General features: G+C 37.9%; 3 protein-coding genes across 3 annotated transcripts in view; all 3 read left to right on the top strand.

Annotated features, from left to right (window-relative positions):
* The window catches only part of tcf7l1b (transcription factor 7 like 1b), a 63,165-nt gene extending 54,550 nt beyond the window's left edge, over positions 1-8,615 (top strand). Inside the window, exons 7-12 of the mRNA XM_057357057.1 lie at positions 2,135-2,218; positions 2,974-3,114; positions 4,671-4,830; positions 5,434-5,541; positions 6,616-6,667; positions 7,729-8,615. Coding sequence (XP_057213040.1) covers positions 2,135-2,218; positions 2,974-3,114; positions 4,671-4,830; positions 5,434-5,541; positions 6,616-6,667; positions 7,729-8,195 — 1,012 coding nt within the window. The 3' untranslated portion in view covers positions 8,196-8,615. The remainder of the gene's footprint in view (positions 1-2,134; positions 2,219-2,973; positions 3,115-4,670; positions 4,831-5,433; positions 5,542-6,615; positions 6,668-7,728) is intronic.
* Positions 8,616-14,177: 5,562 nt separating this feature from the next.
* tgoln2 (trans-golgi network protein 2) lies at positions 14,178-18,743 on the top strand. The gene is made up of 4 exons (XM_057356624.1): positions 14,178-14,364; positions 14,926-15,872; positions 15,965-16,048; positions 17,057-18,743. The coding sequence occupies exons 1-4, from the start codon at positions 14,319-14,321 to the stop codon at positions 17,057-17,059; spliced, it is 1,080 nt and encodes a 359-aa protein (XP_057212607.1). The 5' UTR covers positions 14,178-14,318; the 3' UTR covers positions 17,060-18,743.
* A 1,063-nt stretch (positions 18,744-19,806) lies between these two features.
* On the top strand, positions 19,807-25,247 carry stambpb (STAM binding protein b). Its single transcript, XM_057356706.1, has 10 exons — positions 19,807-19,989; positions 20,686-20,918; positions 21,342-21,417; positions 21,534-21,629; positions 22,886-23,249; positions 23,330-23,454; positions 23,621-23,758; positions 23,943-24,055; positions 24,212-24,311; positions 25,134-25,247. The coding sequence occupies exons 2-10, from the start codon at positions 20,716-20,718 to the stop codon at positions 25,188-25,190; spliced, it is 1,272 nt and encodes a 423-aa protein (XP_057212689.1). The 5' UTR covers positions 19,807-19,989; positions 20,686-20,715; the 3' UTR covers positions 25,191-25,247.
* The last annotated feature ends 782 nt before the right edge of the window (positions 25,248-26,029 follow it).

Raw genomic sequence — 26,029 nt, 5'->3', positions numbered from 1 at the left:
CTGCATTCATTATGAATAATGGCTATATTTACGAAAAACAGCTGTACATCTCCCCCAGAACTCGCACTATACAAAGGCTCTGCCCTATAAGTGCGTGGGGCACATGAATGCGAAAGGAATTCACCCGAAGATGTGATAATAGCGTTCAGTTTCTTGCACAGATCAATTGACTCGCTTTAAGACGCTTATTTAACGTCACAAGGGGCAGGGATTACTTTTGTGTTGAATGTATTTGCGTTTTTTACTTTTATTGATTTAACTTTAATTAATTCAACCAAATATCTTCTTGAAAAAACAATGCCACCCACATCTTGGATGTACTGGAGAACTGTGGGTGAGTAAATTAGTAGCAATTTTTGGGTAAAGTAATGCATTAAGGAATATAAAATACAGTTAAAAAGACAATTTCCTTTTTAATTTAATATCATGAAAAGGCACAAATACTGGATGCAATATTTGTGTGCATGTTTTAATATATGGCCTATAAGTAACAGCAACAAAAACAGTATAAAAGGACCAAAACGAAATAAATAACAGAAATACAAAATAACAGAAGAAATGAGGATATGGTAAAAAAAACTGGCCCGCATCCTATTTATACTTTTGGAGTCTGGTCCTCAAAGAAAAGTAGTTGAAGACCCCTGGTGTACAGGCTTTTAAACCACGTAAGCGCGATTTTAAACAGTTGCTTTGACGCGTTCAATGAAGATAGACAGCTTCTAAACTGTGGGACGCGGCAAAACGCAACGCGAGGTCCAGTCTGGTGTAAACAGTCATGGGCTGAAGGCTGCGTCGGTGAATCTCTGTCAGACAGCGCATCCGTGTTAAGTTCTCTTTCGTGCTTGAATGGATAAAACCATACAAGATTATGTCAGAAAGCCCGTTTTGTCTAGCATTTTCTTAAGCAAGACTTCAAAGTGTAAAATAAAATCTTAAATGAATGCAAAGAGTTGTGAAAATGGGAGTGCGGTGACGGTCAGATCTGCGTACTGAGACAGCTCTTAAAGGGGCCACGTTCTTAAACGTACTGCTGTGACTCCTGTCACTAATGTTAATCAAAGAACAAAATAAAAGAAGAAATCAATGTGATTTTGTAGCTTTAATGAGAATTCTTCTGCATTTAATTTATAATTTAGCATTAAAGACTGTAAAGTGTTTGAGAACTTCCTTCAATTTCTGTATATTTCATGATAGCTCTCAATTATATTGTTGAATGCTATAATTAATGTTAAAATAATCAATTTAATAGAGACATCAGTTACAGTACTAATATCAAAATGTTTTCTTTCATTCATAAAATGACGCTGTTAAAGAAATATGTTGTTTCTACATCAATTTGTAGATTAAATGTGAAATTATTAAAATGTAAAAGTATATTTTAAAATATTATTATTATGTGTGATTAATCATGATTAATCACAGAAAATGTGTGATTAATCAGATTAATTTTTTTAATCAGTTGACAGCACTAATTTAAATGGTTTTCGCGGGACAGATAACGGCAACTGTATTTGCGTACATTTTGCTAAATATTAGCACATTGTGTAGACTGATTAATACGTTGACTACATTTATAGCAGCATTTTTTCTTGGGAGTAATATGAATATAAGATCAGTCTTTGTGTTTAATTTTAATATTTAATTTCAACTGCCAGCTCGTTAAAATGTAAAAACATGCAGTTATTTCACCAAAAGTACAGCAAATGCGACACTGAAATGAATGGGCTTCAGTGCAATGTTTGGAACTATCGGAAGCTCCATGACGCGAGTTACTTCTGCATTCCATTCTTCCTATGGAGGTCAATGTGAGTGTCATAACTCTCATATTCAAGCCATCTAACTTGCTTACGTCATTAAGATGGATAGTCACTAGGGGGCAGAAGTGTGTTTTCAGATTTTAGCCCAAGATTGTGAGGGCACATGAATTTAAAAACTAAAAACAGATGACCCACGTTGATAAACTATTTACAACAAACGCTGCAATATTTCATGAAGAAATAGGAATTGTACTTTTTAATTTCACAGGGTCTTTAATCTTCAAGAGCACTGTAAGATAGAAAAAGTGCTGTAATGAACCACTGAAGAACCTTTAATTTTAAATCTATATGTATTTATATCTTTCTCCGTGTCTTAGGCAGGGCCAACACATGTACCCCATCACTGCTGGAGGTTTCCGGCACCCATACCAAGCTCTTGCCATGAACGCATCCATGTCCAGGTGAGCGTGCCATTCCTACATTACACATTCATGTCACTCGACATGTAAGAGGTTTGAGTCTCACTGCTTAACAGCACTGGTCAGTGATTATTATTATTATTTTCATTTTATTAGGAGTGTGCTATTATTTTACACCTCAGTAAGTTTATTGAGAGTATCGCAGAGGAAAGAATGAAACATTGCTTACTGTTTCCGGTGAACACAAAGCTCCATTGTGCGTTCACCTCACCAAACTCCGCGCTGGGATCTGAAACGTGTCCCGTTCAGACTGTTGTAGGAAGTGGTTTCTATACATTTTGGAAAGGGGTGTACTTGGTTTAGGGGGGATGGGGGTCTCAGGTGTCGCTCTCTTTTGCGTTACCATAGTAACGGCACACTCAGCACTTCACCTATAACAAGAGTGGATAAATGAGCTTTTGAGCAGTGTTTATGTGGACTGTAAATGACATGAACAGAAATAAGAGCGTATAAGTCTAGACAGAGTATCAAGACGGGTTTGCTGGATGACATAAGCTGCTCTGTTCGAGTCAAACGCTGCGTGCTATTCTTGGACGTTTAAGAGTTAAAGATCAAGATGTGTGAGCTGGACAGACAGGAGTGTAATGAGGGAACTGTGCTGACTGGTATATGTAGTCTTAACCTAGCGTTTGGCAAACACACAAGAGACACCTGGAGAATGCAGGACTGAGATTGAGATCTAGGTTTGAATCTTTCTGTACCATCAGATAAGAATAAATTCTTCTGTCGATTTTCAGTTTGGTATCCAGCCGCTTCTCTCCACATATGGTTCCTCATCATCCTCACAGTCTTCATCGGACAGGAATTCCTCACCCAGCTATAGTGTCCCCGGCTGTTAAACAAGAACCCAACGGAGACCTCAGCCCAGCGGCTCACTCGTAAGTATGAGCACACCACGCTTAAAATCTGCACTTTCGATTTTCTCTACTTCTTGAACCAGTTGAACCAAGGATACATTATTAGTTCTTACAACATTTATGAAAATCGTTCTGGATTCATGTTCTGATTGGATGAGTCATGCTTTTGTAATATAGATATACCTATAGGACTGCATGTTATTGACGAAAAATAATGCCATATTCAATATGTGATGCAGTAATGCTTTGTTAATATAATAATATTAAAACTTTATTAAGATTTATTTTTAAATTGAAAATTCTATAACAAAACATATAATATATATATATACACACACATATATATATATATATATATATCAGGGCTGTACAGTGCGACATATATGTCGCACATGCTATTAAAAATTCAGTCTATGCTACGAATAAATTTAATAGTGTAGCATGCGTGCGATACAGTTTGGTAGGTGCAATAGACAGAGCCGCAGTTTGTGTGAAGTGCGTTTGTTGTTGTGCTTGTTCGTGTGCGAGGTTAACTAATGGCGCAACACTATTTATTTTTGTCTTTGTGACGGCCCGCCAAAATAAAAGTCCAGATGATAAAATAATTAACTTGTAGTAAATTTAGAAATTGGAGTATACACTACAGTATACTTTAATATTTACTATAGTAAGGTTCATATATACTATGGTACACAAGAATTTTTATGCAGTTTACTGTAGGAAATACTATAGTGTATTGCAGTATTTTTATGGACAAATGTATTTACTACTGTATATTAAAGCATTGAAAATACAGAACTCAGAAAAATTTAAAAGGAAAAAAATAAGTTGGTAAAAACAAAATAATTATATGGCCCTAATTTATCCATTTGTATAACTTTAATGTCCTTTTTACCTATCTATTTATGTGATGACCTGCACTTCTGTTTTTTTAAAGATGATAACAGATGTATACTTGTGCTACAACTGTTTGGCCTGTGCTACAAAACTTTGTAGCACCGGTGCTATGTGCGAAAAAAAAGTTAACGTACAGCCCTGTATATATATGAAGAGTTTGGTTCCAAAATGAGATAACTTAAAGAGATTAATTAAAAGTTTTCAAAAATCATGTTTTTTATTGTTATCATGTTTTTATTGTGTTAGTTGGCTGTATTTTGTGAGTTATTATGGCTTAAATCAAAACAAACCAGCTGCAGTTTGATTGATATTAATTGGAATGCACAATAAAAATACATGATTTTAGTTATTTTGGATCCAAACATATATATATATTATATTACACTCGTTCTGAGGTAAGAAAGCATCATTACAACTTCTAAAAGGAAACAACAATTCTTTGTTGCAGTACATAAAAACAAATCTGACAATGTTATGGCAAACCATTTGCGATGTTAATAAATTTGCAACATTTAATTATACCATAAACCAGTGCTAAACCTGAATATTTTGGAAAATAAAATGTTTAGCACTTACCACTTTGGTAAACACACTTCTTACTGACTGGCACTCCCTTACACACATCACACACATACACATATACAACACATGATTAACAACCACCTGTCTTATGTTTGCAGGAAGTCTCCAGGCCCGACTAAAAAAGAGGAGGACAAAAAGCCACACATAAAGAAACCTCTGAATGCATTTATGCTGTATATGAAAGAGATGAGGGCCAAAGTGGTGGCCGAATGCACGCTGAAGGAAAGCGCCGCCATCAACCAAATCCTGGGTCGCAGGGTGAGCGAATTGTGTTTGTGTGACCTCATTTAGTACACCTGCTGGTCCAAATAGTGTAGTAGTGTTGCTCAATCTAGAGAACATTTGATAGGACCGTAATCTGTGTAGTGCTTTACTTGGTTTACTTAAGTGGAAGAGAGGTTGCACATTTTGCACAAATAACTCTCGCTACGGTTACGCCTGGCGTTTACACTGCTCCGGACTTTTGGAAACGCTGCAGACCCTGTTTTAGTTTGAAAACTCCAGGGTTGTGTTTCTATGTAAACGGACGAAAACTGAGACTTTAGAATACGCAGGCATGGTTGCCCACATTTGTATAAACGAGGATCGCTTTCGTTTTTAAACGCCATTTTTGTATTTAAACACCACCGTAAAAGCTTTAGACTACGCAGACTAAAAGCTTCAACACTGCAATTTTGTTTATTAGGGACTTTGAAAATCAAGTGTAAACAGGACGTGTGAACCAGATTTGCAAGTTGCATGACTGTGTGGTCACGTGATATAGGTGTAAATGCAGGCACTGTTTTTGCTAGTGTACGCAGCTTTTCTGTGTACAGTATATGTATTTGGGCCTTTGGCTGACTTTGTTGTTTGTGTTCGCAGTGGCATTCGCTATCTCGAGAGGAACAGGCCAAGTACTACGAGCTGGCCAGGAAAGAAAGGCAGCTGCACTCTCAACTCTACCCCGGCTGGTCTGCCCGAGATAACTACGTGAGTCTCATACACACACAGCTGCCTTTAGTATAGAATTAAAACATTGTGTTATTTTTTTCACATTCTTATGTTTCAAACTAGCACAACTTTTTCTGTAATGCCCAAAAGAAGAGATTTTAAAGAAGGTTCTTGCTGCTCTTTTTGCTTGCAAGTATACATAATGGAAAATCTGTCATCATTTACTCACCCTCAAGTTGTTCCAAACCTGTATTCATTTCTTTCTTCTAATGAACACAGAGAAAGATATTTGGAAGAATTTTAGCAACTGACATTTCTGGGGCATCATTGACTACCATAGTAGAAAAATGATTGTATCAGTTTTTGTTGTTGTTGTTGTTCTGTTGACACACGTAGAATTTAGGAAAGCAAACAGTTCTGGAGCACTCTTTACTACCATTTTAATTGAACCTACTATGGTAGTCAATTATGTCCCAGAATTATCAGTGGCTAATATTTTGCCAAATATCTTTCTTTGTGTTCAACTGAACAAAGAAATGTATGCAAGTTTGGAACAACTTGGGGTTGGAGGAATTCATGACAGAGTTTTCATTTTTGGGTGGAGTATCGCTTTAAAAAAAAGGACACATTTCATAAAACCACCAATAAAGGTGGTACATACGATTTATATCGCACTATATTTTAAGTCTTCTGAAGTCATATATGGACAGAAATTGAAGTTATTTTTTATCTTGACATTCGCTTTACCTTTTTGGCACATTTAGAATTTGTATGGTTTATGTACCGATCATTCAGACTAGGTTTGATTTATCAGATTTATCGAAAAAACAATCCAGCTGTTGCATGTCTTCAGAAGATTGTACCACCAGTCATATTGACACGTTTATGGTTTTGTGTCTGTTTTTTTTTTAAGCTTCAGTGTTTTGGTCTCTGTATTGTACTTGAAAGTTAAAAAGCGAAATAAACATTGCTGGATTGACACTAAATTTCAGTGTTTTTTTCATAAACTTTTTATTTTGTTTTTGCCTTCCTTCACCATTGCTGACTGTATCTGTCTCTCCATTTCTCGCGCTGTTTCTCTCGCTCACTCGCTGTGTATTATTTTCTCTGCAGGGTAAGCGGAAGAAGAGGAAGAGAGATAATAAAATAGACTCAACACCAGAGGGTGAGGACAGATATACACACTCACACAGCCTTTTCTATCTCGCCTTATTCGTTTCTAACCTCGCTCTCTCCTTCCTGCTCTGTGACATGCAGCTTATGAAGTCCAGTGCTAGCACAGGCAGGTATGTCTGCGGGCTCAGGGGCCGCTCACACAGGACACGTTTCTGCGTTCTGTCAGCGCTGGGTTTTTTTTTAATGGTTCATGGCCCCCCCATATACGTCTTGCATCTTGCGCTAAGAGTCCCGTGTTTTTAGATCTTTTGACATGCATCCCAGGGGATTTTTTATATTTCTGTATTTTATGAACCAGGGGACAGGATATGACTATTGAGTGTCTACATTCAATGGAGGATGTGCATAAGAGCACACTGATTTTTATTGCAAGAACGAATCCTGTGTGAACGCCCCCTCAGACAGCCAGTGACAGTCACAGCAGTCCCTTCATAGTGGTCATACCCACGACCAACGACTTCCATTTGAACACTGTGATGTCGGCAGATGTACACACGACTCCATTTCCATGTTGTGACCAGTATGGTATAGGTGCATTTTACACAACCTGTCAAGGTCCTGTTTCAGCCCAAAATCAAATGAAGTAAAATATGGATTACTTGCATTCCCAGAGCATTAGGTTGTTTAATCTTCACTGTAATGTGAAAAAATCACAGTCATGCATTTTTTTATTATAAAGTGCATTTTATATATTATGGTCGTATTCATTAAATTAGAGTTAATTCATATAAATGTATTGTGAAGGATTTAATGCTGAGATTTTGGGGTTAAATGTGACCCGGGCGTGTTTTCGAATGGTTCACCTGTGTATAAGTTTTAAAGGTTGTGAATAATTTTGTACTTCAGGTTGCCGTGACTTGTGTCATGCAATCATTGCATAGAATATCAAGTACTTGGCTAAATTTCCTCTCGTATCCCCTAGCAGTGCCGCTCGAATGCTGTGGTTTTATCATTCCTGGCTTACATTCACTTGAGACATGGTGTCAGATAGCATTCCGAACCGTCCGAAATTCGTCCCATTCATTATGCCTCTTCTCTGTTCCCTCTCAGATTTCTCAGCGCCAAATAAGAAGCCGTGTGTGCAGTACCTTCCTCAGGAGAAAATGATTGACAGCCCTGCCTCCTCCCACAGCAGCATGCTGGACTCACCGGCCACGCCCTCTGCTGCCCTGGCCTCGCCCGCCGCCCCGGCCCCTACTCATTCTGAGCAGGCTCAACCGCTGTCACTCACCACCAAGCCCGATCGTCAACACCATCCTCATTTCTCTCTTCTCTCCAAACCATCACCATCGTCATCTATTTCAACATTTTCCTCCTCCCAACCAAGCATCTCTCGACCTACAAGCTCCTCAGGCAGTCAGTTGACTCCGCCCCTACTCTCTCGGCCACTCCCCTTTGCCTCTTTGCATGCCTCCCTCCTGTCCCCGTCCTCCCCATTCCATCAGGCTGCCCTTCACTCCCATCATGCTTTGTTCCAGTCTCAGCCGCTCTCTTTAGTAACCAAATCAGCCGACTGACTCTTCAAAAGCAATTCTCTCGTTCTCTCTTTTAAATAATGCTGTATATTGCTTTTTACCTTTCTGAGAAATAGATGTCAGGTTAACTTTTTTGATAAGTGAAAAGAAAATAAATATTATTGGTCAATATTTGATCATCTGCTTTTCTGTGTCTGTATAAAACAATGTATTTTTTGTAATGTCTACTTTGGAACTGGTTTCTTCTTTGATGCATTTATCCAGTAAACTTGTATAAAGAATACATGTATTAAAAACTACTTTTAAAAGACAAGACGGAACAAAATAATTTTAAGCTTGCCTGTAATTATTAATGGTAGTTTTGGAGTTTAATTAGTACTGGCAATTTTATTAGACCTCTTTGCAACGACCCCCCCTCTACCCCAGTTTTGAAGTGTGTGAACTTGATAAATAAAACTTGTAAATTGTTTCTAAAAATTGTTGTTCATGTCGTTTTTGAATCAATTATCAATTACTTATGTATAATAAATTCTTAAAGCGACATCGATTGTTGGGGAAAAAGGAGAAATGATTTACAGGTATCTACAGTCAAATTAAGGGTATGTTTACACAAAAATAATGTACTAAAACGGAAAGAATGCATTTATGTGTAAAATACGTCTTTTTTTACTTTTGTATAGAGGACATGAAATAGAATAAAAAACGTTTTATGCATGACAGGCCAGTAATTAACTCTATAAGCACCTAACTATGTATACAAAAAGCGTCAGTGCTGAACCTATTACGCATGCGCACGAGATCACCGTTGTCACAAACTCACGTTTTTGTGGTTTACACAAAGACGTGTTTTCAAAAAATTTGCACTTTAAATTCCGTTTTCAGGCTTCCAAAACGCTACTATCTAAAAGAGCGGCCAAAATGCATGTTTTTGTTGAAAACAGTGTTGCGTAAACATCCCCTCAATTGCTCTTTGTGAATGGCTTTTCAACCAAAAAAAAAACATGCATTCACATCAAGCTAGAAATACTGTATTCTTTCAGCAAAAAGGTATTTTCAAGGTTGTTACAAATAACACATCCATTTTTTTATTAGTTCTCATGTTTCACAATCTGCCTAAAACGAGCAGGCGATTTTAAACAATTAAAGCACAATAAACTGCAGTAAGTGTACGTACTGAAGAACCCTGCTGATATGTGAGAGGAATTAGAGTTAAATCTTTAATAGGTGGAATTTAGGCAAACCGCACTGGAAAATAAACATCTAAGCCAGAGCAACAAAAATGACTGCCAAAAATAAACACGGATAAAAAAATAATCGACATCTGTTCCTTCCTGGAATGCAAAGTCCCAAATCAACGACGAAAGCAGGTCAAAGCCAGCCTTCGCTCTGGCTTTTTCTCACGTTGCGTCTTTATTTGTGGTTTGGCTAGCTGCTGGCACTGTAATTAAGTGAGAGGTAATAGGATGGAGCTCCAGGGATCTCATTAGTCTTTTCAATTAGTGGAAAATACACAAGGTAGAGGCCTCTGCTTTTTGGGGACTTTAGAAACGGGTGGAGATGCCAAGAACGGTCCCTTTCACTTTCCCCGCAGCTGGGAAACGGGCCGTAGGTGACACCCCTGACAGACCTCGTATTCCTGCGGGTGTCTGCACTGCGAGTGACGGGATAGGGTGGTGGTCTATTCAAACGCGGCATCGGGGTGGTGACACCGCGATTATACCGAAATCTACAAACCTGTCAATAAAATCGAGCAGAAGTAGCGCTTTAGCATCGGTGTAAAGTTGAATGCGCAATAACAGAGGCATAGCCACCTCCTAAATGACGCGCATCGCGCTGGCAGTAAAGCCAATCAAGCCACGTTTGCGGACAAGCAATGCATCATTATCACTAATTGTTTAATGATGTTCTACAGTGTGTGTTAGTTTCCATATGACTCAACCATGAGCTGTTATAACAGCACACCGTTTGACTGCTCCCTCTGTCACAAACTGCATGACAAGAGGTGTGTGCGCTCGCTCGTGCGCGCGCAGACAGACAGGTTGACACGCGTTGAGCGCTCATTTCCCACTATGCCCTCAGGTGAGGTACAAACCTGTCAGTCACACACGCGCGTGCACACAAAAGCTTATATTTTATTTTGCTCGGCAGTCATTAGGGAAGCAGGAAATATATGCCTTGCATCATCTCGGGCTCTGCAATGCTCTCTGGGGTCCCGCGTGTCTGTGTGTAGCCGTAGCTCTAGAGCCATCAACCAAATTAAAGGTAATGAGTTGTCAGACAACACAGAAAGCCTGGCTCCTTAAGGCTTGGACTCTGATGCGCTCGCCTATTCTCCGTACACCCACCAATGGAGCGCGCGCGCCAGCCTGAGTGACTTTAATATGACTGGCCTGTTAGAGAGATTGGCTGGAGCCAGGATATCTGTGATTATTCTCTCAAGCTTGTTTTCTCGGAGTCAATTCTTGGAAAAGTGCTCGTTAACTCCATCGGAGTTGCAGGCACAGCTGAGTTATTTAATTTGATTTCATTTCATTGCTTTACCATGTGGACTGTATACCATAACATCGATTTATCATCCATATTTAACACATACGATTCGCATTCACGTAAAATAGTGACGAATTCCAATGAGACCAGGCTGGCTAGATTAGATTATTCTCAGTCATTTTTTTGACATTTTCAATTCAAGTGAAAATTGTTTGTTCCGCTTGTTTAGTGGTCACACAGTTATGCACATGATGCAACTTGTAGCGGAATGCAAGCTATTTTAAGGTCACTTTTCTCGCGGGTAATAGAACATATTAAGACAAAATAACAATTATAATAACAAAATATGTATACATAAAAAAATGTGAAAAGTGAATCTAGAAATGTTAGTCTCTAGAGAAAAAGATCTAATAAAAACAGCAATCCGAATAAAAATAGGATTTAAATAACACTAGGAATCTAAAGTGTACACATTTTATGCAGAATTCGTTTTGATGATATTTACATATTTTTAAATGTAGGCTATATATGTTCAACCAAACCAATGCCAGTTGACCAATAATATAAAAAAATGCATATGGTGGTTACAGCCCTGTAATAAAATATAAATAATTAATATATAACATAGACAACGATTATAAATAAAAAATGGTTTCTTTAAATAAAAATATAGATACTCTAACATACTCGAATATATAAAAAAAAGAACAGAATAATAATTGGTCTTTACAATATCGGCAATTTTGCATCACAGATTAAATATTTTTGGGGGGAATATCATGAACCAAAGTCCACTGATATCAGCAGATTTGTAATGCCACCAACAAAACAGTTCCAAAAGAAGAATAAACAGTAAACGCAAACAAATGGAGTGAAACATTCTTAAATATTCTAGTTCTTTAATATTGCCAATGCTGATGCTCATCAATCTGTATACTGTACTTTTGTTTATTACAATAATCACACAAATACATGCAACCTGAATGCTGCACGGATCTAACCTATTATGTCTTTCATTTAGGGGGGTTCATACTGTATGTAATAATCAGATGCAGCCATCGGGACCCAACAGGAGACCTTCCCCTTTAAATGTGTGTATGGAACAAAGAAGTGTGCGGTGAACTCTCTCTCATAAGAGACATCTGTCTGCTTCTCACAAGGTCAGAATTAATACATGTTAATTCAGCTCATTAGAGTGCACTGGCCCCCGGCCAAGCTTCTGCCGGTGGGCTCTGCTTTGATCCTGCATCCGTGCCAGGTTAGGCCTTTGATGTTTCAAAATCACTTGACATTGTGTTTACATTCCTCTACTCCGACAATCAATATTAAAACAAAAGAATACATAAATCACTTTGAGTGAAACGTGAAATTAATAGACTGTCATTCGTATTGTGTGACCCGAAAGCGGGCATGGAAGTGACACTTTATTCACTGACTGAACCATGTATACATTGCGGATGTAATTGATTTCCAATATTATTGTATTGCGAAGACTAAAAATGAATAAGACTAAATGAGTTTGTAGCCTTTTATGTTTTTTTATTTGTTTGTGTACAACAACTCATTGAATGCCTGTAGTTATTCTGGTGCTCTTTTTATACAGCATGCAGTGATTTAATACAGCAAACTGTTGTCTGCACCTCATCGAACCGTTTTCAGTTATCACATTCATTGATTGTTTGATCAACACTCTCATTACATTTGGCAAAGTCTGTGTTGGCAGGTCCCTGTGAAGGCAGGTAAGACCTGGCGATGTGCCCACAACTGCCGCTTAATGTTTTATTTACCTCCATTTGACCTTAAAGGGGGAAATGCAGATAAAGAATAAGAGGGATGGTTTTCAGCACTAAATGTCAGGACTATAATTAGACCTGGTAGAGAATTTGAGGCTGCAGGGTTTTTTGTCTCTGGCTGAGCAGTAAAACATTCATTAACATTAACATGATTTGCATGTTGTGCAAGATCTTTGGTTGCCGTAACAAATTATTCACAGCAGTTGGTAAGGTCATGCTAGATAAACATTACGCCTATGATTTTTGCTGTAGAACATATTTACGTTGGTTCTACACGGGATCTGGTGGGGTAAAACAACAACGAGGCTGTGGGTAATAAATTAACCCTCATTTGTAGTATAAGAATTAAAAATATTTTTTCACATACAATGAAAGCATATAAACCACCTGAAAGTCACAGACATTATTCATTGGACATCTGTTCCTTCGTTATTTTGATGTAAATGACCCACATTGGCATTGACCCCTGGTCACAATATTCTGTATGGATGACAACAAACAGCAGAATGTTCCATAGAGGAAAGTCATGCCATGGGATAAATATGGTTTGTGTGAACTATATCTCTAAAACAACCAGACAGATTTGGAGAAACCTAAAGCATTCTGTCTTGGTGTTAAATAAAAGAAGGCATCTGCTGTGAAAGAGACATTAGAACGCATTATAAATTTGCTGGACCAGTCTGCCTTCTAAGAATCTGTCTTCTTGTAGATTACTGTTCTCTTTTGGAGTGACATGATGTTCAAGCCATACTTCAGAATTTGGCATTCTGCTTAGTCTAGATCCAAAATCGGTTGCGTCTTCCTTTTCTGGAGAAGCTAGACTTTGTCTCTAGACGATCCTATTGCATGCACAGATTTCAAACCTAAGTTTGGTCCTTAAAAAAGTCACTCGAATGTGTTTTACTTCAGTAATAAATGAAATGAAAGAATTTCGATTTCTTTTAAGCATTCAAGTTTAACTTACTCTAATTCACATGTGGGTCTATTCCTAGCTGTTGGGGTAGATAACTATATCGATGAAATACTGTTTTGGCACTAAGTATTTGCACAATACACAGTCCTGTGACCGCTCAAGACTTAATAGTTTAATGGTCTTACAGTGCCCCCTGCTGTCCAGATTTTGCCGCAGCGTTCTTTTTTTATAGTTTATTTATTTTTAAGCATTTATTTTATTTTATTTTATTTTAATTCCATTTGTGTACTTCAAAAATGTATAGCCTACGTGAATAATTCATATAAAACGTTTCAATATATTTATTTTTCATATCATTCAAAATTTTAGTATATTGACATCAGTATATATTTTGGGAAACTTTTAGCTGGAAACTTAAGTGTTCACGGTTTTTAAATTAGGAACAGAATAACATCGGTGTATAGATTTACAATTATGATTTATTTTAATTAGCTACTGTTCCTCAGAATGTTGCAAGCCACCAAAACGATTTAAACTTGTTTGAAGTTTGAAGTTGAAGTCAAAAGCAAACCATACAAAACTCATTTCAAACAAGAGTAATACAAAATAACATAAAGCACAATAGAAAAACTCAAACATCATGTTTTAATTATAAAAATGTAAATATCCCAAAAATGATTAAAGATATATAATCTATGACGTTATAGATCTATGAAGTTAATATATTCGAACGCACCTATCGTGTGCCTTAATTTTTTAAACCACACCCACATTTGAACGTCAGACTCCGCGTGTATCCGCAGTTGAATCCAGTCCGCGTTTTACACGCTACACGTCTGCCCTTTGTGCCAACACGGAAGTTGTTGGATCGGATGCGTTGCATTGGCGTTTACTGTCACAATCACTTGTACTGAAATCACAGCATTGTTCTTTTATCTTATTTTACCATCTCTTCTCTTCTCCGAAAACACGATGCGTTTAACAGCACTCTGTGTTCTCTTGATCTGCTTGTCTTTGGGTAAGTTACTGTCTTCATGTAACAGTTATAAAGTCAACTGGTGTTAATGTTTGGGATTTCTGTTGAGGTAATGGATGGTTAGAGCACTTTAATCATCGACATTGTGTGCGTTATATCACTGATCAAATAAACGTCTCTCCTGTTATTTTTACTCCGTGTTAAATGACCATCCAACATCACATGATTGACATCTATAGGGTTGGTGCGCAAGAGTGGATGAACCACATTCCTGTTTTGGGAGTCTAGAATTGGTAGAATAGTTCACTCAAAGAAGACATATCTGAAATGCATGTAAATTAATGTCAAAGCTAATGTTTAAGAAAATATGCAGGCTTACTTATATTGTCAATAAACATTTTTACATAAATGTACCGTAAATGTGTCCTGTGGTGTGACATTTAAAAAAATATATAAAAAATCGTACTGATATACAAATAGGAAGATTCCTTATAATTCAGTAGGAACATACGGTACATTCTCCTGATCTATCTGTACCAGGCGACAACCTTGTGTTGAGGTCCGAGCTTTTATTATAGTTTCCTGTTTTGTGTTATTTTTCAGTGGCCAGTGCTCCAGTGGAAAACCAAGATCCAGAAGACCGAGCTCTAACAAGTAGTCAAGAAAATCTGCTCCATAAGGAACCCCCCACCCCAGAAGCAGATAAGGTTGAACAAAAAAATCTAAATGAGCCGCAGAAGGACACAAAACGTGGCACAGATGAACCATCAAATACTCTGGTTGATAGTAATAAAGATCAAGTGAAGACCAGCGTTCCACCGGAAAATACCAGCGATGATACAGGGAAATCTCTGAAAGGAAATGATGAACCACAGCAGACCTCACCAATGCAATCTGCTGTTGATGTACAGAAGCTGATGACACCTAAAAATCCTCTAGACAGTGATCCTAAGGAAAACACAACCGTTCAGGTTAATAAAGCGGCCGGTGAGGAGGCTAAAACGACGGATCAAGTGAAAAAAACGTCCAGTGAGGAGGCTAAAACAACCGCTCAGGTTAATAAGGCGCCTGATGAGGAGGCTAAGACCACTGTTAAGGTTGATAAAGTGGCCAGTGAGGAAACGACAATCATTCAGGTTGGTGAAAACACCAAGGCGGTCACTAAAGATAAGATGGCCGGTGAGAATGTTAAGACAACCGAGCAGGATGATAAGAAGGCTGATAAGAATGTCGATCAGGATGATAGGACAACTGATTATGAAGGCGATCAAGATGAGAATAAAGAATCCACAGAAGAGAAAACCACTCCATCATTTGACGGTGGGGAGAATATTGATGACGATGGTGATGATTTTGCTCAGAATTTACTGGAGTCTGATAATAATGCGCCCGACCGCAAAGATGTGAATAAGTCTGGGAGCAAACAGAGGAACGGGAATGACAATCGTCAGATAGAGGACAGTCCAGAGAACAGCCATTTCTTCGCCTATCTCGTGTGTGCTGTTATAGTGGTGGCCGGGCTCTACATAGCAAATCACAACAAGCGCAAGGTTTGTCTTTACGTGTGATTTTTATACATGTGTATAGAAATGTTGAGGGCTGTCTGTTGTGAAACAAACACCTGTTTCTTTCTCTCTTACAGATCCTTGCCTTTTTTCTTGAGGGCCGGAGATCAAGAGGATACCGGAGACCAAAAACATCTGATTACCAAAAACTTGAACAGCATGTAAGTAGCAATATGGGCACACAGGGTTTAGAATTACCACTAGCCAAGCAACAATTTTGCAATATCGCCATTACATCTATAGAACAGTTTGACGGCACAAGTGTGTCGATTAAACCATAAACAACATCAGAGTGTCTTAAAAAACCCTTTGGTTTCTAAAGGAAATGGGGAACTTCTTTCTTCCGTCACATATTCCAGCCCGGCATACAGTTAAACAAACCTCTGTGACTAATTCCAAACCGTCACTTCTTTTAAATTTGCGCAGTGCTGCTTCAGTGAAGTTATTAGTGAGAAAAAATAAGGTGTGTGAATGAAAGAGAGAGACTGTAAAAGGCAACTCGCCGAGAATGAGTAGGTTTTTTAATGTAAACATGCGCTTGCTTACAGTAGTAAGTTGACATGGCAATTTCTGTTATGTAAAGCGCTTGTCAGTTTCATAAGTCCGACTCGGTGGTGGAGTGATACAGACGGTGGTGATACTGGTGGAATATCGCATGGCTCTCGGCCAATCAGATTCGCGAACCAGACAGAACTGTTGTATAAATGTGAATACAATTGCTCTCACTAATAAAACACAATGTCAAGCGAGTTTGCCAGTAACTTTGTAACTAATTTAAAACATGAGTTAAATAGAATTCTCTCACAATTTACTGAGCCTTACTGACCCATCACAAATGTATAAGACTTCACTTCCTCAGTTGAACACAATTGCATCATTTCATATTGAAATGTGGTCATAATATCATCTAAAGGGGATCAAGATGACAAAACTCCAGAAAATACATCCATTTATCATTAAGGTTATCCAAATGACTCCAGAGGGCAATTCCAACATGCCTAAACCACCTTTGCTGTTATATAAACCAAGTCTTTACTGGGCTTATTGCTTTTATAAAACGGTTAGTCAATACACGTAGCAAGGTTTCATAAACCAAAACACAGCAAATAATAGCTTGAATTTTGTTCTTGAAGCATGAAATTAAAATATTGTTTTGTTCTCTTTTACAGTGAGAAAGTCCAGTCAGATGAAGCTTGATGGATGAATCGAAATAACTGTGACCTTTATCTTGAAACTCTCCGTCTTGGGGCAGTCATTACCACTCTTAAACACTGTACAGTGTACACCATTTATCAGTAACTCGCATAAAAAAAATGATATTAATAATCATAACTGTTCATAACATGTCACAGCAGGCAGGTATGTTGGAAAAAAGCTTTCATGATTTTCATTCACGTTTGAAGCATACAAATACAAAAATGAAGTTCTCCATATGTTGTGTTCGGTTAAATTAACAGCCTGTTGTAGTTTAGCAGTCAGTTTCTTGTTGAGAGTTTCCCTTTGTTTTCTGTTTTTCCTTTAACTCCGATCTATTACTAGACTAACAGGGAAGGAAACAATATGTATATTTTTAAACGAAAGAATGTATTCGCTGCTTTTTTCATGAATGTGAAAGTTGTTTTATGGGAATGAATGAGCTTTTGAGGGGGCGATTGTTGTTTTAGTATAGTTGCTCAGAGGGTTTTGTTTTTGCCTTAACTATAATATGAGCTCATAAAGATGTTAATGATTAAAGCACTTTCTTTACCTATGTGAAATAGGACGTGAGCTGTTGGTTTCTTTCAGGCTTTTGATGTATTGTTATTTCATCAAACATAATTTGTTGTCTATATATGCTAGTACGAGCTCAATAATAGGGATTTTCCCATACATATCATTTTTTGCACGTGTCAGAAAGACATTGAAAGACCCAATTACTTTTTGGTAAACGTTAAGTTTCCTGCACATCCTTATTGTTAAACTCCGCTTTGTTTGGTCCCATACACACACAGTAACTGTTATTCATGCACATACAATGTCCAGTTTTGCTGTGAGGTGTTTGTATCTGTTAACACTATTTTAATTTGTCCGTTAGTAGTTTGGTTGTGATTTTCTAAATGGACTGTACTCGCATGCCTAAAAATTAGATTTTTACAAACAGCTTTCAGTCAAGGCGCTTAGCTCAGAATAGATTTGTTTCTAAGTAGTCATGAGCTTAATGTTGAAATAAGCCGTCCATGTGTGCTGATTATTCTGGTGTAGAATTCACTCCTATGTACAGTAGATGAAGAAACAACCTTCTTAGAGGCACATCAGCTTCTTTGTCCTGTGATTTATTTTTCTTTCAGGTCTGGCAAATTTTAAGCCTGTATTGTTTTACAATATAATTTATGGGTTGTTTAAAGGAATAGCTGAGCTGATGATGTCATGTCAAACAAAAAAGCAGTTAAAAAACATATATTTCAATTAGGTTTTGCTGTGGTATAATTATCCATGCTTGGTTCATTAAAAAAGAAAAACATAATTCCTGTGCCAAATTTAGACAGACATGAGGAAATTTGTGATGGTTTTAAAATACAGTTAGACACTCATACAGACCCTTAATACTCAAAATAAAAATGTATTTATTATTCTGTGCCATGTCGTAAACTGTCACACTCTTGTCGTGTCCATTGCATGTATCAGCCCAGCCTCGTAAGACTGTAATAACCAGTGGCTTTGCCCAATGATTTTTCTTGAGACACTATTTTGAATTATTATGTGGGTGAAAATGATGTGATGGGGTTCTACTGTGGTCCGTGTTTTACCACAATTACAATGTTTTCACACGTGATATTCTTTCTAAAATAAAGAGAAATGGAATAAGGTTTCATTTTCCCTCTGACTGGTCTCTCATTTGTTTATTTTATTTTACGGAAAGCTTTCTAGCATTATTAATATTGTTTTTTATCAATATCATTTTTCATCTGTTTCAGCACCAGTCTACACGGTAAAACATGTTAGCAACATCTATATGACTGTGTCACTGTTAACCTGTTAACGGTATACTACTGTTAAACTTTCAGGTCTGGCTTTGTCAAACCAACATAAAGATTGCCATCAAAAGTTTAACATCTAATAATAGTAGAATAATAATATACAGTTGGGGCCAAAGGCTTACCTATTCCTTGCAGGATCTGAAAAATGTAAATAAGATCATTATAAAATATAAAAATAGAATAGCAATATTAAAAATGATATTTTTCTGTGATGGTTGTTTAGGGGATACCATATTCAGTTTGTACCTACTGTATAAAGGTCACTATGCCTATGGAAAATCCCCACAAAACATTGAAACCCAACATTTTTGCAACATTTTGCACTTTGAATTATTAAATATTTGCATATTTTGTTTAAAATGTGTAAAAACAAAAACATGTCTGCATACAGCAAGTTTATGCATTTATAAAAAAAATATGTTACACAAACAGTTAAACAAATTTGTAACCTACTTTGAAAAGGATTTTAATGTCATTTCCAATGCAGAGTTAAAATGTAGGCTACACAAATATTATGTAATATATAAATATGTTAGCAAAACTCGCGGTACTTCGCATGTCATTGACCTGTCGGTTTGCACAGCGCCCCATGAAGTTGAACACATTTGATCATACATCTGAAGATTTTATTCGCAAAAACAGATAACTTTAAAAAAATTCCCCAAATCATGTTTTTAATGTAACGTTAATCATGTTTGTTTTCTGTTAGTTAGCTGCGTTTTGAATTATTATTAAAATACTTAATCAAAACAACCCAACTACAGTTTGATTTCTTGAAATGCACAATACAAAAACGTGATTTTTTTGAACATTTTTAAAAACGGAGTTTTGCAAACGAACTCTTTATCAATAGAGGGAGCTAAAACTGACCCGAGACTTTTATGTGGGCGTTTTGTGTGCGTCATACAGGAAAAGGAGCGAGTAGTGGAGAATAAAAGCGTAAAGGATGAAAACAGAGCCGTAGAAACCAGTTTAACAGGCCTGGATTTGATTTCAATAAAATAAATCTGTAAGGCAATGGACGACTTTTGTCTGCTAATGTGAAGGAGATTTGTCAGCAGACGGAGTCTGTTATTATTGTCGGGGTAAGAGTCAGAAACCATTAACTGTTAGCCAGCTAGCAGCAGCACACACGCATTAGCACATACTTTTATAATATAAAAAATCTGTAAAACAATAGAACAGTAGTTTATTATTATTTACACGACTATTTCTGAACGATAGGTAAAGTGTCTCTATATAAAGTGAGCTTATGAATGCGATACATTATCTCTTGAGAGCAATTCATGTTTTTTCCATCCTTTATTTCTTTCATGGATTGCTTAATTTTTAATATACTTACTATTGCAAGAATGCATTCTTATTTATAAAACCGTACAGATAAGGCCACATTATGAAATGTTTCTTTCATTTGATTTCCTATACACGTTTAACATTTTCCTATAGCGTATTAAAAGTCACTATTCAAAATAAAATAAATATTCAAATAGAATTCATGTTTTCCACAAATGGTCGCGATTTAGCGTACGTAATTATCTTGTACAATACTTTTATTCGACTTGTCAAAAAATATTTATCAAATGTTTACAGAGTGTTTCAACCATTTTCAGTAAATGATCCTCTCTCCTGGTAATCCATCAACGGCAAAACTGATGACAGAGTTGTGTTGCATTGTTTATTTTACGCAGTAAGCTGACAGGAGACTTCTGTATACACAGTTGAACACCTGCAAAGCTAACAGTCACATAATGTTTTCCATTGTTTCTACTTTTGCATCACAGTTGAAGGTGTTGATTGGGACCACCCGTACAATGTTGGACCACGCAGATGTGAGTTTGACCCCGGAGGAGAGGGTGCGGGCCTTGACCAAGAAGGGCAGCACGGTGGACATGAATGAAGCTGTGCCCCTCCGCAGATACTTTCGCTCGGGCATGGAGATGATCCGCATGGCCCATGTGTACGCAGAGGAGGGCAACACAGAGCATGCCTTTGTCCTCTACAACAAATACATCACGTAAGTAGAGCTCTGAATTCTAGACTTTTCCATTTAACCCTAAATAGACGTCTCAGAATTGGCCAAAGTTTTAGACTCTAATAGGACAGTGCTCTGTTCTCAAAAATCGATTAAATCTATTTATTTATTGTTCTTCGTGTTGCCTCGCAATTCTAAATATTTGTTTTTCTGGTATGCCCTCAACGTTCTTGTCTCCTTTTCATGTTAATATTATTTAGCCGTCGAACATTTGTGGTAATGTTGGAGGCTTCAGTTTAAGCCGGGTTAAAATCACCATCAAACCAGTAACAACAAGATATTATTTGGAAGTGTAAAGAAGTCGTACATTCTGCCTTGTTGATAACTATTCTTTACAAATAGGTTTGTTGATTTGTTTCTTTTAATTATTTTGAAAGGTTGAACGTTTTTGTTTTCATCCATCAGGCTTTTTATCGAAAAGCTCCCCAAGCGTCCAGAATATAAGCTTCCTAATATTCCTGAGAAGAAGGAAACTTTAAGGGTAACGTAATTTGGTTTAAACTATAAAACACTTTGCTGTGAATGTCAGGAGAATAATGATCAATCAATAAACATAGCACATCGGCTGACATTGTTTTGCTGTTGTTTCTTAAACAGAAGTTAAAGGAGATAGCCTTCCCTCAAGCAGAACTGCTGAAGAAGGATTTACTAAAGAGATATGAGAAAGAATACGCTGAGTATCTCAGCAACAAGGTAATGCGTATTCCCCTTCCCAGAAACATGTAAATGCCTTAAAAGGCTTGTTTTAATAATTAATTTACAGATAAATATTAAAATCGTTTTATTGTGGGAAATTATTGTGTAACAGGAATGGTACTCAAAGACATCTGATGTACAGTAAGTAGTAGGCAGTCCGCCGCGTGTGACACATTCGCAAATTACCGGCAGGTGGCGCAAGGGACGCGTCTTGAATCAGAGCGGCTAATTTGATACTTCGATTATTTAACTCATCCCACGAAAACTGCACAAATGATATAGTTATATAAACCGCGCAGAGGGTAAATTGAGCTTCGTAGAGAGGGTTTGCTCATAAATGTCTATAAAATAATGCTATTGTGACATTTGCTGTACATGACCCCGTGGTTCAGCTGCGTGCTGCGCACGCAATTTGCGCGCGCTGCGTGTTCGTGAAACATGTATTACTGTGACAGTATCTGATCATCTGTTGCTGTGTCGACGAGGTAAATTTCCACCAGTAATATTATATATGTATGCTATATACAGTTTGGACGTATAAACACTGAAAATAAAAGTACACGTTGAACCCATAACACGTATTGTACCATGGCAGTCGAGACAACTGGCATTCTTTTAACGTTACAACCGTGCATGTCACGGTTTTATTTATTCGACATTCAGATATTAACAGCACTCGCTGCCATTTAGAGAAACTTTTACGCTTAAGTGCAGAAAAATCGAGATTTATGGTATATGTTATTCACATGAAGATGTTCAAATGTAAGTTTTTCGCGAGCACAATGCTCCGGTTTTCTTCGTTTCTCTGTAACACTGTACTGAACGATATTTATTTGGGCACACACCGCATTAAACCACAGGGGGGAGCCACAGGTCAGTCTCGTAACATTTCTGATATATGACATATGGGGTAAACATTTATTACTGAAGACAGAACATTTAGGGCGTTTCATTTGTTTGGATGACACACAGCACAATATATAGTTCTTCTGTAGAACACAAAAGAAGATATTTTGAAGAATGTTGGTAACTGAACAGCGGCAAGACCCATTGACTTGCATTGGTTTTGTGTCCATACAATAGAAGTCAATGGGTACCACCATCGTTCGGTTACCAACATTCTTCAAAAATCTTCTTTTGTGTTCCTTACAGGTTTGAAGTGACAAGAGGATGAGTAAATGATGACAGAATTTTCATTTTTGGATGAACGATCACTTGAATCCTTTGTAAATGTTATGAATGTTGTTTGGCAGCGTGCAGAAACAGCAGCGATGGAGCGGGAGCGATCTCGCCAGCGGGAGCTGGAGGCGGAAAGGCAGCGTGTGGCGGATATGCAGAGAAGACAGCTGGAGCAGGAGCAGTTCAGCAAGTTTGAGGAGATGATACGTCAGCAGGAGCGCCAGCATATCATCCACGAGTTCGGCACCCCAGCTCGTCGTCAGGAAGACCTCCTCATACCTGGGGTCCAGGGCCCACCCGTGCCCTACCCAGCACCCCCCAGTCCCCCTCAGAGTCCGCAGTACCCCTCAGCCAATCACAGCGCTCCGTCGGCTCCCAGCCCGGCCGCACCTCCCACGTTTGATCGCTCACTCAAACCGGGTCATCTCAGCAGCAATAGTATGCCTCGCTCCGAAACCTCACTTAAGTGTGTTTGTAGGTTGTTTGTGTTGTTGAGAATGGTTCCGTTTGTGTTTTAGCTACATTGGTAGACGGCTTACGCCAAATAGCTATTCCTGCAGAGCTTTGCAGCAAATTCCTGCGACTGGCCAATAATAACACCATCAGAGCGGTGGAGACGTGCGGGATTCTCTGTGGGAGCTTGGTGAGTGTGTTGTTTACGGCCACTTACTTTATGTATCATGCAAGAAACGTCTGGGACAATAAAAACCACACAAACTGCTAGCATTGTCAAAACCAATATGATCCCAATTGCATTGTGCATGTTTCCTTGGATACATTCATAGTGAACGTTTACGTGTTTATTGCAGAACAGGAACGCTTTCACAGTGACGCACGTGATCGTGCCAAAACAGTGTGGTGGTCCAGATTACTGTGACACAGAGAATGAAGAAGAGCTCTTCCTGGTGCAGGACCAGCACAACCTCATTACCCTCGGCTGGATACATGTATGACACACACTGGAAGTTCATCTTCCCCTTGAAATGGTTTATTCGACCACAAATGACGTTACATATACCTGATCATAGAGTAACATCAGTAGTACAGCGGATCAGAGAGCATTCATTCTGTTTTACTACAGCTTGCATTTAACTGGAGGTCCTTATGTTACCGTCTCTCTCTGTTCCACAGACCCACCCCACACAGACAGCCTTCCTCTCCAGCGTTGACCTGCACACACACTGCTCTTACCAGATGATGCTGCCAGAGTCCATCGCCATCGTCTGCTCTCCAAAGTTCAACGAGTAAGTCCAGAAACAAAGGAGAGAGATAAACATAGATAGAAGAGCTCTTTTAAAGAGTGAGTCATATGGAATTCAACTGATGTGCAGTTATGGGTGTATATATTGTGCTATAGAGATGCTTATGTTGAACGCTAATAATGTGGACGTGTATCACAGGACAGGCTACTTCAGGTTGACAGACTACGGCATGGAGGAGATCTCAACCTGTACTCAGAAAGGCTTTCATCCTCATCCAAAAGAACCTCCTCTGTTTACGGTAAATAACGTTAGCTCATCTGAGTATTATATGTTTGGTCACAAGGGAAACTTTTACAAATTGCCAAACGCAACTCTTGCATGTTTTGTGTTTTGCCTAATATAAGAACTTAGAACATTATACAATAAGGTTGTTTTTGTTTAAATTAGTCAATTCACTAACTAACATGAACGAACAATGAGTAATTAAGTAAGGGAAAATGTACAGGCAGCTGGTTGTTATCGCAGAAATAAGCCCTGACTGTGATCAGGATCCGACACTGAAGGGGCTTATTTTGCCCACTTATTACACGGCTACTTGCCATATTAGAAATAACTGGACATGAAATGTGAATTTGAAATATTTTATTAGCTCATTTTTACCGAATGCTGACCTTCTACGAGGAAGAGCCGTTTACTTTCGGTTTTAAGGTCAGAAACGACATTCAAATGTCACAAACAGGCAATTTGGTTTAATCATTTGTAAATCTAATGTCATATATGTTATTAAAAGACATATTTATATATAATTTGTCAAAATGATTTGCTGCATCCGGGTTCCCATGTGTTATTAGTTTTGAGCGGTTGTTATCTGGAAATAACGAACCTGCAAATGTCGCGACTGGCCAATCAGAATCAAGCATTCCAACAAGCCGCGTAATAAGCGTAATGTCAATACTATTATTCATTTTAGTTCTTCTTTAAAGAAAATCAAAAAGTTCAGCTTATATTTAGAACTTAATTCCATATAATGCATTTGGTTAGTAAACTAATAATCTTGTCTGAGAAATTCATTGACAGTACAAATGTCAACTTTTGTCTTGTTTTATTTGTTTTTCCCCAGAATGGCAACCACATTCAAATCACAGAAGGCACTGTATCAATGCTAGACCTACGATGATGTTTCTTCTCTGGTGTTTTGAATCCAGATTCTGTTGTCCTTGATAACTCCTCGTATACGTGGAACTGATCAGCTTTTATCGGTGATGGGATTTCAAGAGACTGACACACCTGTCTGCAGCAAGCACTTGAAAGTACGAACACAATAACTAAACACAGTGTCATCTGGGTGCTCAGCAATGTAAGCACATCCACAGGACTGCAACTCGTCCGTTTCACTCGACCCGTTTGAATCTGCTCTGTCTGTCCTGATGTTTTGTTGCCCTACGCTTATTTGTGGTTTTACACACTAAAAGCTCTCATCTGCAGAAATGACATTAAAACAAAGTGATTATTTTAAACTATGAATTTGGCTCGTCTTTGGTAACCAGCTGAGCGGGTCAATTCATAAAGGTGTATGTCATGAAAACCAGCATTATTTTTGATCAGTTTAGTTATAATTCTGAAAAAAAATTGGCCTTATTAATTGCTTTATTAATATGGGACCGATGGCTGTAGCACAATGTAAAAATCTTGAAAATACTCATAAGAACGAGAACATCATCAGCATTACGCATGAAACCTTAACAGGAAAAATTAAATTAACATTTTAAAAGAAGAGAAACATCAATGGCTTTGATTTACAGTATGTTTAGAGATGATTTCTAAAACCGCATTTAATATTTCTATGTGCTTGTTTATCCAAATGCAGTTTCATAAGCAGCAGTCTGTCCATACATCCATCATTCAGTGCTGTTTAAGGTCTTGGGCAAGCATTTTTTTTATGGTTACTCTTAGAACCGATCTGTCTCCAGAACCCCTTAAATGAAGTCCAGTGTCCTCTGCTGTCCAACTAGCACA

This window comes from Triplophysa rosa, linkage group LG17 (genome assembly GCF_024868665.1).
Source record: "Triplophysa rosa linkage group LG17, Trosa_1v2, whole genome shotgun sequence".
In the NCBI taxonomy this organism is placed as follows: Eukaryota; Metazoa; Chordata; class Actinopteri; order Cypriniformes; family Nemacheilidae; genus Triplophysa; species Triplophysa rosa.
The sequence above is the reverse complement of the archived record's forward strand: the minus strand, read 5'-3'. Positions and strand labels throughout refer to the sequence as shown.